This window comes from Caretta caretta, chromosome 6, assembly GCF_965140235.1.
Source record: "Caretta caretta isolate rCarCar2 chromosome 6, rCarCar1.hap1, whole genome shotgun sequence".
Classification (NCBI taxonomy): Eukaryota; Metazoa; Chordata; order Testudines; family Cheloniidae; genus Caretta; species Caretta caretta.
Window position 1 is genome coordinate 13,153,475 of NC_134211.1, and position 14,852 is coordinate 13,168,326.

Sequence of the window (14,852 nt, forward strand, 5' to 3'; positions counted from 1 at the left end):
GATAATGGCATAGAGAATACATTTATAATGTTTGTGGATGATACCAAGCTGGGAGGGGTTGCAAGTGCTTTGGAGGATAGGATTAAAATTCAGAATGATCTGGAGAAACTGGAGGAATGGTCTGAAGTAAATAGGATGAAATTCAATAAGGACAAATGCAAAGAACTCCACTTAGGAAGGAACAATCATTTGCACACACACCAAATGGGAAATGACTCCCTAGGAAAGAGTACTACAGAAAGGCATCTGGAGTCATAGTGGATCACAACGTAAATATGAGTCAACAGTATAACACTGAAGCAAAAAAAGCAAACATTTGAGCACCGCATTTCAGGAGGGATGTGGACAAATTGGAGACAGTCCAGACGAGCAACAAAAGTGATTAAAGGTCTAGAAAACAGGATTTATGAGGAAAGATTGAAAAAAATTGGGTTTGTTTAGTCTGGAGAAGAGAAGACTGAGAGGGGACATGATAACAGTTTTCAGGTAAATAAAAGGTTGTTTTAACCTCGCCTTAACCTCTGAGGATAGGACAAGAATCAATGGGCTTATATTGCATCAAGGGTGGTTTAGATTGGACATTAGGAAAAACTTCCTAACTTCTCAGGGTACTTAAGCACTGGACTAAATTGCCTAGGGAGGTTGTGGGATATCCAGATTCCCCACTCTGGCACTTCGAGTGCAAGGGGTGGGGGCCCGCAAGGATTCTAAAAATTAATACTGGCCACTCCAGGCTTGTATTAAATCCGCAGGGTTACAGCTTCTATCTGACCTGGGTATATGCTGCCACCACCCAAATGCAAAAAAACCCCTTTGAACCCAGGAAGGCACACTTGGGAATTCCTCCCTGGGGGGTACCTTCAAGCTCTTTTACCCGCCCCCTCCGGGGATGAGCTGAGAAAGAAGACAAAGGAAATCAGCAGTTGCCACAAGCTAATTACACAACATCTGCACAAACCTCTTAGGACACAAAAACCCAATTCTGTTCTTTAAAAAGGTATATTTTATTAAAAACAAAAAGAAGGAAAATACATCTGGAACTTAGGATATTGCTAGATTTAAAAAGAGCAAATATAATAATTAAGCATCAAGAATGGTTTTCTTGAGGTCCAGCTTAATGGTTACCAGCAAAACAAAAGCATTTGGAGGTTAGCACGGAGGAATCCACAAGCCTTACAGAAATAAGAGATAAACCTAATCATGTCTTCCTAGATATTTCCTGATTTACTTACATATCTGGGGTTTCAAATGAGTAGTTCTAGGTATGATCTGATGATTTTTTTCATACCTGGGGCAAGCTTCTTACAGCACTGCTGCTCTGTGTCTCCTCTCCCGAGAGAACAGACAGACAGACAAAGGAAAAGTTTTTTCCCAATTTTAAAAAGTTCTAGCCCTCCCGTTGGCTTTTTAAGAGCAGGTTGGACAAACATCTGTCAGGGATGGTCTAGATCAGTGGTTCTCAAACTAGGGCCGCCACTTGTTTAGGGAAAGCCCCTGACGGGGACGGGACGGTTTGTTTACCTGCCATGTCCGCACGTTCAGCTGATCGTGGCTCCCACTGGCCGCGGTTCGCTGCTCCAGGCCAATGGGGGCTGCAGGAAGGGTGGCCAGCACATCCCTCGGCCTGCGCCACTTCCTGCAGCCCCCATTGGCCTGGAATGGCGAACCGCGGCCAGTGGGAGCTCCGTTCGGCCAAACCGGCAGATGCAGCAGGTAAACAAACCAGCCTGGCCCACCAGGGGCTTTCCCCGAACAAGCAGCGGCCCTAGTTTGAGAACCACTGGTCTAGATAATACTTAGTCCTGCAATAAGTGCAGGGGACTGGACTAGATGACCTCTCAAGATCCCTTCCAGTCCTATGATTCTATGGGGGAGCAGAGTGGCCAAGCAGTGATGTCAGCAATCCTCACTTATACTTTCTCTCCAGGGGCTAGAAAGATCCTGGCTGTGACTTGGGTGCTAAGCAGCCCCCATTGCATACATGCCTCTCTGAGGAGTCATCAACAACTGACGGGCTGGTTCTAATGTAAATCTGTCTTACTAGCAGCTCCTTTGTTGCCATTGAAAGGATGGCTGTGGGCTTCTCCCAACCTCATAACACATTTCAGTACCACACACATAGCAAAACTTCATAACTTCACATATAATGATAGTATACACAATCAAATGGACTATCACCTAGTTAAATCAGCCATTCTTCGGTAGGAAGAAAGGTGTGAGTGAAAAATTTACATCTTGACAAACAGCCTGGCTGTCGCCTGAACCCCAGCTGGAGATGATTCTCAAAGAGGAGGAAAAGATATAAAAAAAAGGAACAGAGGCTTCAAATCACCTCTCTCCCCTCATCTCTATCAATAATGCTTAAAAGACAAAAGAAGCATCATTGAACTGGGGGAGGGTCCTCGCTGAAGGAATCCAACCAGACTGCTGTAAGCATACGGTGAGAGAAATCTTTTGCTTTAAATTCACTTTGCTTGTTAAGTTACATATTAGTTTGTGTTTTACCTTTTATTGCTTTGTAACCAGTTCTTACTTTTATGCCTCATCACTTATCACTAATCTATCTTCCTGTAGTTAATAAACTTGCTTCATTGTTTTATCTAAACCAGCGTGTGTTTGAACAGTTTGGGAAACTCCATTTGAGATAAGAGGGTTTGTGCATATCATTTTCTATGAATGAAATAACAGACTTTCTGTGAGCTTGAACTGCCCAGAAGGAAAGAGCTGGGCAGTACAAGATGCACATTTCTGGGGACAAATCTGAGACTGGGAATTTACTGGTGTCTCTCTGTAATATAATTCAGAAGCGGCTGGCTAGAAGCTCTCATATAATTCATCAGGGAGTGATTTTACATGCTTGAGGCTGTGCGTGAGCAGACCGGGAGTGGTTGTTCTCACAGCAAAGCATCCCAGGTTGGAGAGTTGAGAGAGCAGAGCTGTTCAGACCCAGACTGTACCATGGGGAACATCACAGTTACCCCTCGCTTAGACACCTCTGGGCCCTGGCCAGGGCCATCCCTACCTATGGCAGTGCCCTACGTAGCCCGAGCAACTACCCCCCCCCCGTGGGGGAAGTGGCTGCTCCACTGGGGGGCCAGCCCCTCCATGGGGGGGGGTGACTGTGCTCAAGGGCTGCAGGGCCATGGGGGCAGGAGCTGTGGGGGGCCCAGAGCAGCATGGGGGATGAGCAGGGGGCCTGGCACCGGCAGCAGGAGTCGGGGCCCCCCCACACTCACTGGTGGCAGCAGAAAGCAAAGCGACTCAGCCCCAGCCCGCTCTGCTCCCCCAGCTCCCAGCCCTGTCGCTTGAGGGAGGGGGCTTGGAGGAAGGGGTCAGGCCCACCCCCGCACTCACCAGTGGCGGGAAGCGGAGCAATGTGGCTGGGAGCTGGCAGAGCGGAGCAGGCTGGTGCCAGGTCGCTCTGCTTCCCGCTGCTGCCGCTGGTGTGTGCAGGGGCAGGACCAACCCCTTCTGCCAGCTCCAGTACCCCCGCTAATCCCGTGGGCTGCGTCATTCGGGGGAGGGGGTTTGGGGGAAGGGTGGAATGGGGGCGCGGTGGGGGCAGACCAGGGGCGGCAAGAGGTGGAGCGGGGTGGGGCAGGGGCTTGGGGTCGAATGGGGGCAGGGTGGGGGCGGAGCAGGGGGGCTGACTGGGGGATGGGGCTGGCCACTGGAGCCAGAGCCGCATACAGCTGCTTAGGGCATCACGAAATTTGGTGCCCCACAAATTACATGGTGCCCTACGCAGCTGTGTATTCTGCGTATGCCTAAGGATGGCCCTGGCCCTGGATTTTGCCGGGCTAGATCGGCAGGCCTCACAGCATTGGCACTCAGGCTGTCTGTTGTTGTTACAGGCAGGGCCAGATTAATGCAGGGGCTTTAGATGCTGCAGCCCACGGCCTCGGGCTAAGGCGGGGGCCCTGCAGGGCCGGATGCAGTCCATGGCTTCTTTTCATCCCGCCCGTGGCAAGTCTCCATGCCATGGGCCTGACACCGGTACCCGAGTCTTAGAACACCCCGAGGGGAGCGGCAATGAGGGAATCTCTGCACGCTGCCCCTGCCCCCAGCACCGGCTCTGCAGCTCCCATTGGCACCATGCAGAGCACACATGCCGGCCACCTTGGGGAGCAGAGCAGCGTGGAGCCATGGGAGACAGGGATCTTAGAATCATAGAATCATAGAATATAAGGGTTGGAAGGGACCCCAGAAGGTCATCTAGTCCAACCCCCTGCTCAAAGCAGGACCAATTCCCAGTTAAATCATCCCAGCCAGGGCTTTGTCAAGCCTGACCTTAAAAACCTCTAAGGAAGGAGATTCTACCACCTCCCTAGGTAACGCATTCCAGTGTTTCACTACCCTCTTAGTGAAAAAGTTTTTCCTAATATCCAATCTAAACCTCCCCCACTGTAACTTGAGACCATTACTCCTCGTTCTGTCATCTGATACCATTGAGAACAGTCTAGAGCCATCCTCTTTGGAACCCCCTTTCAGGTAGTTGAAAACAGCTATCAAATCCCCCCTCATTCTTCTCTTCTGCAGGCTAAACAATCCCAGCTCCCTCAGCCTCTCCTCATAACTCATATGTTCCAGACCCCTAATCATTTTTGTTGCCCTTCGCTGGACTCTCTCCAATTTATCCACATCCTTCTTGAAGTGTGGGGCCCAAAACTGGACACAGTACTCCAGATGAGGCCTCACCAATGTCGAATAGAGGGGAACGATCACGTCCCTCGATCTGCTCGCTATGCCCCTACTTATACATCCCAAAATGCCATTGGCCTTCTTGGCAACAAGGGCACACTGCTGACTCATATCCAGCTTCTCGTCCACTGTCACCCCTAGGTCCTTTTCCGCAGAACTGCTGCCTAGACATTCGGTCCCTAGTCTGTAGCTGTGCATTGGGTTCTTCTGTCCTAAGTGCAGGACCCTGCACTTATCCTTATTGAACCTCATCAGATTTCTTTTGGCCCAATCCTCCAATTTGTCTAGGTCCTTCTGTATCCTATCCCTCCCCTCCAGCGTATCTACCACTCCTCCCAGTTTAGTATCATCCGCAAATTTGCTGAGAGTGCAATCCACACCATCCTCCAGATCATTTATGAAGATATTGAACAAAACCGGCCCCAGGACCGACCCTTGGGGCACACCACTTGATACCGGCTGCCAACTAGACATGGAGCCATTGATCACTACCCGTTGAGCCCGACAATCTAGCCAGCTTTCTACCCACCTTGTAGTGCATTCATCCAGCCCATACTTCCTTAACTTGCTGACAAGAATACTGTGGGAGACCGTGTCAAAAGCTTTGCTAAAGTCAAGAAACAATACATCCACTGCTTTCCCTTCATCCACAGAACCAGTAATCTCATCATAGAAGGCGATTAGATTAGTCAGGCATGACCTTCCCTTGGTGAATCCATGCTGGCTGTTCCTGATCACTTTCCTCTCATGTAAGTGCTTCAGGATTGATTCTTTGAGGACCTGCTCCATGATTTTTCCAGGGACTGAAGTGAGGCTGACTGGCCTGTAGTTCCCAGGATCCTCCTTCTTCCCTTTTTTAAAGATTGGCACTACATTAGCCTTTTTCCAGTCATCCGGGACTTCCCCGGTTCGCCACGAGTTTTCAAAGATAATGGCCAATGGCTCTGCAATCACAGCCGCCAGTTCCTTCAGCACTCTCGGATGCAACTCGTCCGGCCCCATGGACTTGTGCACGTCCAGCTTTTCTAAAAAGTCCCTAACCACCTCTATCTCCACAGAGGGCTGGCCATCTCTTCCCCATTTTGTGATGCCCAGCGTAGCAGTCTGGGAGCTGACCTTGTTAGTGAAAACAGAGGCAAAAAAAGCATTGAGTACATTAGCTTTTTCCACATCCTCTGTCACTAGTTTGCCTCCCTCATTCAGTAAGGGGCCCACACATTCCTTGGCTTTCTTCTTGTTGCCAACATACCTGAAGAAACCCTTCTTGTTACTCTTAACATCTCTCGCTAGCTGCAGCTCCAGGTGCGATTTGGCCCTCCTGATAACATTCCTACATGCCCTAGCAATATTTTTATACTCTTCCCTGGTCATATGTCCAACCTTCCACTTCTTGTAAGCTTCTTTTTTATGTTTAAGATCCGCTAAGATTTCACCATTAAGCCAAGCTGGTCGCCTGCCATATTTACTATTCTTTCGACTCATCGGGATGGTTTGTCCCTGTAACCTCAACAGGGATTCCTTGAAATACAGCCAGCTCTCCTGGACTCCTGGACATCTTGCCTTAGCCATGCTGCACCACCGACCAGGAGCAGCCCAAGGTAAGCGCCTCCTAGCCAGAACCTGCACCCGAGACCTCAACTCTCTACCCGAGCCCCCTCCCACACCCAAACTCCCACTCGGACCCCACCTGCCCCCCAACCTCCTGTCCCAGCTGAGCCCCCTCCCGCACCCAAACTCCCACTCGGACCCCACCTGCCCCCCAACCACCTGACCCAGCCGAGCCCCCTCCCGCACCCAAACTCCCTCCCAGACCCCACCTGCCCCCCAACCTCCTGTCCCAGCCGAGCCCCCTCCCGCACCCAAACTCCCTCCCGGACCCCACCTGCCCCCCAACCTCCTGTCCCAGCCGAGCCCCCTCCCGCACCCCAAACCCCAGGGGCCCCACAGGAGAGTTAATCCAGCCCGTGTTACAGGACCCCCGGCATGTGGGGAGCAGGGTGCCGTGGGGCCAGACAGGCGTGTGACTCCCCCGCCCCCGGCGGCCGGGGTCCCGGCCGGGGCGTGCCTGGAAAACAAGGCGAGCCCCGCCCAGGGAGGGGGCGTGGCGGGGCCGGGGGGGAGGCCCCGGGGGGAGGCAAGAGGGGCCCCCGCGGGAAGGGACTCACAGGGGAGGGGGCGGGGGGAGCCCGGGAGGGGGCGGGAGGGGCACGGATACATCTGCTCCGACCCCGGGGCCACGTTTCCCAGAGGCCCCCGCGGCTGGGTCCCTTCCCGACCAAAGGTTTTTTCCTGCCGTTGACAATAGCGCATCGGAGTCAACCCGCCTCTTGCTCCGCCGGTTCGCGGCCTCTGGACGTGTCTCGCTCTCGCTCTCCCTCCGGCAGGCTCCATGCCGCGCGCCCGATGACCCGCGCTGCAGCCCGTTCGCCGCCGCGCTGCCCAAGGCTCCTCGTTCCCTTCCCGAGCCCCTCCGCGAACGGGGACTCCGGGGCCCAGAAGCCTGGGTGACGTCATCACGCGGCGCTCGGGGTCCGGGACGGTGGCGGGCGCAGGCCTGTGACGCGCCACCGGGCAGGAGGGGGCGGGGCCTGGCTGGGGGAACTCGGGGCCGTCGCTGCTGCCGCCGGCGCCATGGCCGGGGTGTTCGACATCGACCTGGAGACCGAGGAGGGGAGCGACGGGGAGGAGCCCGAGCTGGGGGCGGTGAGAGCGGGGGGTGGACAGAGCCTCGGCCCGGGCCCCCCCCACCTGCCCCCCAGGGCCCCCATCTTTTCCCTGCTGGGCCCCCCACACTGGTCTCCCAGGGCCCCCCACTTGCCCTCCAGGGCACCCATGTATCCCCTGCCTGAACCTCTGGTCCCCCAACCTGCTCCTCAGCTCCCCCCAGGACACCCCCATATCCCCCTAGGACACCCTAATCTGCTTCTCAACCCTGCTACCTGTTCCCCATATGAAGTCCCCCCTCCCCACCCGCTGGGCTTTTGTGCTCCCCTATCCCCCGCTCCCCCCTTAGCACTTCCCTCTGCTCTTGCTTCCAGTGTCCAGGTAGCATGTGATTTTCTTCCACGCTCCACAAGGAAGGGGCGTGAGTGATTCGGCCCCCTGCGTCTTGTCCCACCTCCCCACAGTCTGTGACTCTGGGCAGCATGATGAGCAATGTCCTTAGAAGGTGACTGCACTCCAATCACGGAGCGTCCTTGTTACCCATGACTAATAACACCCCAGCGAAACTAGCGCCTTACCCTGCCCCTGGGGAGGCTGTCGTCTCCCTGTCCCCTTGCTGTTCCACAGCCTGACCTTAAGCCTGGCTCCTCCCAGCAGCCAGACATGAAAACTGGTGCCCCACACCCCATTGGCAGTCTTAGGCAGTCTGCTCCTAGCCCTGGTACACACCTCACCCCTCTGCCCCGTGCCCAACCCCTGGCTGCCTGCTCCTAGCCCTGGTGCCCCCTTACACTCCAAGTGCCTGATCCTAGTTCTGGTGCCCCTAGCCCCTGTGCCCCTTGGCAGACTGTCCCTGTGACCCCTTGTTCTTGTGGGGATTGTCAGTGTGTGCTTGTCTGATTTCCCCTCCTCTGTCCTAGGAGATGGATTTGGAGCTGCGGGGGAATGGCCTGGAGTAAGTAGCCCAGGGAAGGGGCTGGGTGGGGGCAGGGGCTTTCGACAAATGTCATTCTTTCTTTGGGGAGCTGATGAATCGAACCAGCCTTCCTGAGCTGAGGGAGTGGGCACTCAGGAGCCAGAACCTGCCCTATTCCCAGGGGCTTTCCCCCAGCTGATCACTGGTCCAGTATGTCCTCTCCCTGGGTGGCTCTTCCTCCCTGTTCCCTACGGCGTCTCCAGCATGTGCTCCCTGCTCACATCTCTGCCCATCTCCCTCAGGCCGGTGGGGCACTATGAGGAGATCGAGATCTCAGAGAGCAGCGTCAACAATGGCCCTGAGCGCATTGGGCCACACTGCTTCGAGCTGCTGCGTGTCCTGGGCAAGGGTGGCTACGGCAAGGTAGGGAAGGGCCAGGGGAATCGGACTGATGGGGCCAGCTGTGGGGGGCAAGGGTGTGTGCCTCCCTATGCACACACCCGTCTGTACTGGGGGATGCCACTGTGGGACTGACTCACCCCTGTTTCTCTCCTGGACCCCTGCTAGCAGAAACCCCTATGGAGGAGAACGAGAAGGGTGGGAGGGAAGGATTGGGTGCTGGGACCCTTGCCAGGGCCTGCTCTAGGGCTCTGTTTTGGGGGTAACTTGTCTGGTGGAGAGAACTGGTCAGAAATTTCAATTCTGACACACCATTGTAGTGCCACATGGGTAATGTACTTCAAATGCCTCCTGGCCCTGGCTCCTTAGCTGGACTACCTCTCCCAGGATGCATCATGAACTCAATTATTGCGAAGGACAGGCGGCACCAAGTGGCTCTCGCATGGCCCCAGTGCATCATGGGAAAGTAAGTGTGATTGGGGAGCTTGGCTTACAGAGGGGCTGCATGAGACAGCTGAGCTACAACTCCCATAAGGCCCTGTGGCTGCATTTCTGAATACTGTCATGTTGTTTCCATCGGGGCATCTCTTCCCAGATGGTCCCCTGAGTTGCTGGAGGAAGCTGCCTGCCTGTCGTTGGCACGGCAGTGGGGATCTAGCTGTACAACCGCCCTCCCTAAAGTCCCCTCTCTTCCCTCACAGGTGTTCCAGGTGCGGAAGGTGCAGGGGACCAACGCTGGGAAGATCTTTGCCATGAAAGTCCTGAAGAAGGTAACTAGCTGGCCAGCCCTTCTGCTTCTGAGCTTGGAGATGTCCCCTGTTGGCACCCTAATGCCCCTCTCTCTGTCTGTCTCCCCCCAGGCCAAGATCGCCTGCAACGCCAAGGACACAGCTCACACCAAGGCTGAGAGGAACATCCTGGAGGCCATCAAACACCCCTTCATCGTGGACCTGATCTACGCCTTCCAGACGGGTGGCAAGCTCTACCTCATCCTTGAGTGCTTGAGTGGTATGGGGCAGGGCTGAGGTCAGGGGTGGCTTGGGAGGGTTTGGCCCTAGCAAGGGCTAGGGGAGAGAGCAGGCTTCATGTGAGTGACCTATGTGAGCACAGTATTGTTGGAGACTGTATAGTGCTGTCGGCCTGCAATCTGGCCAGAGCTGGCCCCTCTCTACTCTCATGACCTCTCTGGGTGTGGGGGGATGTGGGGCAGGAGCCAGGACCTGTGTGGGGAGCTCAGGTACCTCTTTGTTTTGGGTCTACAGGTGGAGAGCTCTTCATGCAGCTGGAGCGTGAGGGCATTTTCCTGGAGGACACAGCATGGTCAGTGACTGGAGTAGCTGGGAGCACAGAACCCACCCCCTCAACCCGCCAGTGCTCTGGCTGTGTTGTGATTGTTTTTGTAGACTCCTAAACTCCAGCCCAGTGCCCGTCCCGCCCTTGCTGTGTTGACCAAAGTCTGTGTGGAAACGACCTGCTCCCATTGTGTAAACACACCACAGACTGCGGCTCTTCAGAGGGATCACTGAGTTGGTTCCGAGTGCAGAGCTGTGTTTAAAGCCAGACAGTGCTCCCGTGCCAGAGCACCAAGGCAGAGCCAACCTGCTGGCGCCAGAACCTGAGGGAGGCAGGGGCTTGTGTGCAGCAGAGAATGGGAGCAGGTTGCAATACGTAGTAACTGGCACAGCTCAGCGTCCCACGTTGTGCACACTGCCAGGGGCAGCCTGAGGCTCACTGTGACCTGCTGACACCATGGTCAATGCCACAATCCTTGGTTACAAAGTGGCAGTCGCTACTGGTTCAAATGGCAGCCAACCTCCTCCAGCGGGAGACAAGCAAGGGCTGGGAGGAGGTAGAGATGGGCTGGGGGGAGCATGGGGGTCCCAGCAAGGAGAGGCGGGTATGGGATGCACAGGTGCAGAGCTAAGCAGGAGAGAGGGCACAGGAAGGCAGAGAGGGAATGCCAGCTGGGGCCCAGCCAGCCTGGGAGAGGGGGGCTGTACTGGTCTGTGAGTAGTGAAGAGGTTCTTGTGCCATGGGGGTGCCCACAGTATTTCCCAGGACCTGACTGGCTCCCCTGGGCAGTGCCCAGTTCTTCTGCATGGTGGGAGCCATCCCCCTGGTTTGACTGGGCATGTCAGCTGCTGCTTCTGCTGGGGGAGCTGCATGGCTGGCACATCAGGGAGCAGCGCCCCCGCGAGCTGCGGGTGTTCAGGTGGTACTGACTGCTTCATTCCTTCTTGTGCCGCAGCTTCTACCTGAGCGAGATCACGCTGGCCCTGGGCCACCTGCACTGCAACGGCATCATCTACCGGGACCTGAAGCCAGAGAACATCATGTTGAATAGCCAAGGTATGGAGCCCGGGGGCGGCGGGGTTGGATGTGGGGCCCAGAGAGCTCTGGCTCCGGAGGTCTGACCCACGGGGTCTCATCTCTCTCAGGGCACATCAAGCTGACGGACTTCGGACTGTGCAAGGAGTCGATCCATGAGGGAGCCGTCACCCACACCTTCTGTGGGACCATTGAGTACATGTAGGTGCCCCAGAGACACCCACCTCCCCTCACACTACTCCCCCGTGTGACCCGGCCCCAGAGACACTGCCCTTCCCCTCGCACTGCTCCCCTAGGGGCCTTGGGGTGGTCAGTGGCTGGCCCAGCAGCTCAGGGTGTCTGTGCCACCCCTAGGGCTCCAGAGATCCTGATGCGGAGTGGACACAACCGGGCCGTGGACTGGTGGAGCCTTGGGGCCTTGATGTACGACATGCTCACTGGATCGGCAAGTTCTGCTTGTGCTGTTAACATGGGGGTGGGGGGCCGGAGCCGCAGGCTGAGGGTTTTCCCTTTCTCCAGGTACAGTGCTGGGCCTGGCTGTTGCTCTGTCCCATGAGCCTTTGCACCAAAGGGCACCTTCCCTCACCCCAGCGCGGTCCCTCACTCTGCACCCTCCACCCCAGCCCAGACCTTTGTTCTGCACTAGGTTCAGTGGCCCTTGTGCCCCACTGAGGTATGCTGAATCATGCCCCTCTCCCAGCATGACCCCCGCTTTTTCGTGGTGCTCAGCCCCCTCTGTGCTTCCTTTGCAGCCGCCCTTTACGTCTGAGAACCGGAAGAAAACCATTGACAAGATCCTCAAGGGGAAGCTGGTGCTGCCGCCTTACCTGACCCCCGACGCCCGCGATCTACTCAAGAAGGTACTGCTTGCATGTGCCCTCCTCCCTCCCCCCCCATTAGGATGCTGCCCCTCACGCTCCTGACCTGTATGAGGAGGTGCCACTGCCCCCAGATGGTTACTGGCACCTGCCCCTGTCTGACGCTGTTGCCATCTCCTTCCCTTCCGCTCCTCACAGCTGCCGACCTGTCAGCCCCAGAACCAGAAGGGCATGATCTTGGATCAGGGCTTTTGTGTGGGTTTCACCAAAATGGCTGCCACTAGATGTGGAATCAGGGTGGGGGCAGGGAGGAACCCTTTAGTGTGTGTGTGTGTGTGTATATAAACAGTGCCCCCCACCCCATGTCTGCCAGGCCGTGCTCCCTGAGGGGTGGCCTGACTCCGTTCTCTCTTTTCAGTTCCTCAAGAGAAACCCCAGCCAGAGGATTGGGGGCGGGACGGGCGACGCAGCCGATGTGCAGGTAGGTGGGGTAGGAGGGTGCCTTCTGGAGGTGGAGGAGGGGCAGTACACAGCGCTCTGAAAGGGGGATTCTCTCCCCTACCTGCACCCATGGGCACACCGGAGTCAGTGGCAGGAGGCGGCTCCCTTCCATGTGCCATGGCTCTAGGCAGGGGGTGGAGGCTGTGCCAAGCCTTGCCATAGCCTTCCTGGGCCTAGGACTCCCCGCACCAGAGGGCGTCTGCATGGGGAGCCCAGGGGAGGGCACAGGCCTGAGCTGGGCAGATGCTGGGCAACAGGGGAGGGGGAGCAGCTGCTGGGCTTCTGACCTCCTGCCTGTATGTCTGTCCCTACAGAAGCAGCCATTTTTCCGCCACGTCAACTGGGATGAGCTGCTGGCGCGCAAGCTGGACCCACCCTTCAGGCCCTGCCTGGTACTGCCCTGCCCTCGCCCTGAGCCACTCATCAATGGCAGGAGAGAGCCAACCCATTGCTCCTTGCTTGCCCTGCCCAGCCCAGCCTGGGCTGAGCCCAGCACAGGCCTGCCTTGCTCTCTCCCATATGGCAATAGATGTCTCACCTCGCAGCTCCCAGCACCCTCACCTGGGTGGCAGTGCAGAGCACTCACACCTAGGGCTCCTTGCAGCCCAGCCTTCCCAGGATTGCGGGAGGGAGACCGAGACAGTGTTGGAGAATGGGACCCAGATGTCCCTGCAGCTCCCAGCCCCCTCGGGGAGGAAAACCTGGATGGCAAAGGGGAAGCCAGATCCTTTATGTGGCAAGCCTGGTTGCCATCCTCCCCGCTGGCAAATGGCGCTGATGCCAGGCTGCCCCTCCCGTTCTGGGTTGACCCCTCTTTGTCCCCCTCCCTCCTGCCCTGCAGCAATCGGATGACGACGTCAGCCAGTTCGACACCCGCTTCACTCGTCAGACGCCCGTGGACAGCCCTGACGATGCCTCCATTAGTGAGAGTGCCAACCAGGCCTTCCTGGTAAGGACTCCCAGGAGGGGGTGCTGTCTCAGCTGGGAGGGGGTGCAGCTGGCACAGCCCAACCCTGCCCTCCCCAGCAGGGGGCCCTCTGACACCTCGGAGGGGGTGGAGCTTGCACTGTGGCATCCCTGCTGCTCTGACCTCCATGCTCTCTGCAGGGCTTCACGTATGTGGCCCCGTCGGTGCTGGAGAGCATTAAGGAGGGCTTCTCCTTCCAGCCAAAGGTGCGCTCCCCTCGCCGCCTCAACAGCAGCCCCAGAACGCCTGTCAGGTACGGCATGGGGCACTTCCAAACGAGGTGACCAACAGGCAGGGCTCCTTTCCCCTCTAGGGGGCGCTGGCTCTGATCTGGCGCCAGCCTAGGGGAACTGGTTGACTCAGGGATGGGGAGTGGGATATGGGGTCTTTCCCCTCTAGGGGGCAGTGGCTCTAGCATCCCCTTCCTGGGCTTTCCCAGCAGTAGATACACCTCTTTCTGTATGGTGTTGCCATTTGGAGCTGTGGATCTGGGTGGGCAGGGAGGTAGTGCCAAGACCTGGGGTTGTTGATCACAATGTTCCCGAGGAGAGGGTGGGACGGGGGCTGTGGATTGGGGCGTGGGGCTGTTGATTGCAGGGTTCCCAGGCCTGGCCACCTGTGGGGGTTGGGATGGGGCCGGCTCACTCTCTCTCTGTGGGGGTCTCACAGTTTCCTTGTTGCTTTCAGCCCGTTGAAGTTCTCTCCCTTCGAGGCCTTCAAGCCCAGCCTGGCGGTGGAGCCCATGGAGCTAGGGCTGCCGCTGCTGCCGCCTCCACCAGAGGGCACGGCCCCCCTTCCTATCAAGACATCAACAGGCACCAAGAAGCAGAAGGGGGGCCGGGGCCGGGTGGCAAGGTAGCTTGTGGCAGGCATGGTGCCCCTGCTTGGGCAGGAGACTCAGCTTGGGCCAGTGGGAGGCTCCCCATGGAGGTGCCCAGCCTGTCGGTGACCCATGGAGTGGACATAGCCCCCGACAGCTGAGTGGGGCTGGGAGGTATCGGGAGCCCCCAGCCTGGATGGACTCAGGAGGAGATGCTTTGTCGGGGCTGCAATTCCAGAGGGTGGGGCAGCCCCAGCTGTGGAGGGCAGGGGCTGCTGGGCGTGTCCTGAGCGGCCCCATGGGCCCTGGGCTGCAGGTCCCACCCACGGGGCTTTTAACCTTTCCTTGGTGCTCTGTTTTTATTGCTACAAATCATGTTTTGGGTTTGAGGGGGTCAGTGCTAGAGGAGAGCAGAGGATGCAGGGTAGAGCATGGCAGGGGCGTTGTCGGGGGGGGGTCAGTGTGTGCTGGGGAGGGAGCAGAGCATGGCTGGGGGGGCCTGTGTGAAGAAGGGCATCGTGCAGAGTGTGGTGGGGGTTAGGGTGATGGGGTGGGGCAGTGTGGGGGGTGAGGCTCAGAACCCTGGGGGAGCAGAGAAAGGGGGGGGCAGGGTATGTGGGGGAGCAGAGCCTGGAGAGGCATGGGGTGTGGGGGGCAGTGGGGTACTGAGTATTAGGGAAGCGACCACGCTCTGCCTCCTCTGGGTAGGAGGGTTGCTGGCTTGTCTGCTGTACTCCA

The 14,852-nt window shown here is 57.1% G+C and overlaps 1 protein-coding gene across 4 annotated transcripts; it reads left to right on the forward strand.

The window, feature by feature from the left end:
• The first annotated feature begins 7,281 nt into the window (after positions 1-7,281).
• RPS6KB2 (ribosomal protein S6 kinase B2) lies at positions 7,282-14,559 on the forward strand. 4 transcript variants are annotated; one of them, XM_048855784.2, is made up of 15 exons: positions 7,288-7,404; positions 8,286-8,320; positions 8,584-8,704; positions 9,382-9,450; positions 9,541-9,688; positions 9,943-10,000; positions 10,929-11,029; positions 11,119-11,209; positions 11,363-11,453; positions 11,761-11,868; positions 12,245-12,307; positions 12,642-12,719; positions 13,169-13,276; positions 13,435-13,547; positions 13,982-14,559. In XM_048855784.2, the coding sequence occupies exons 1-15, from the start codon at positions 7,333-7,335 to the stop codon at positions 14,151-14,153; spliced, it is 1,428 nt and encodes a 475-aa protein (XP_048711741.2). In that variant the 5' UTR covers positions 7,288-7,332; the 3' UTR covers positions 14,154-14,559. The 4 variants fall into 4 exon arrangements, with proteins under 4 accessions (XP_074985341.1, XP_074985339.1, XP_048711741.2 ...); XM_075129238.1 differs by lacking the exon at positions 13,435-13,547 and having other exon boundaries at positions 7,285-7,404; XM_075129239.1 differs by lacking the exons at positions 7,288-7,404; positions 13,435-13,547 and adding an exon at positions 7,740-7,870.
• The last annotated feature ends 293 nt before the right edge of the window (positions 14,560-14,852 follow it).

Excerpts from the sequence above, each read along its gene's own strand:
- RPS6KB2 (XM_075129238.1), top strand. The coding sequence starts at position 7,333 with ATGGCCGGGGTGTTCGACATCGACCTGGAGACCGAGGAGGGGAGCGAC. Across the intron at positions 7,405-8,285 it reads AGGAGCCCGAGCTGGGGGCG|GAGATGGATTTGGAGCTGCG; the intron begins GTGAGAGCGGGG and ends CCTCTGTCCTAG. Across the intron at positions 13,277-13,981 it reads GTGCCAACCAGGCCTTCCTG|CCCGTTGAAGTTCTCTCCCT; the intron begins GTAAGGACTCCC and ends TGTTGCTTTCAG.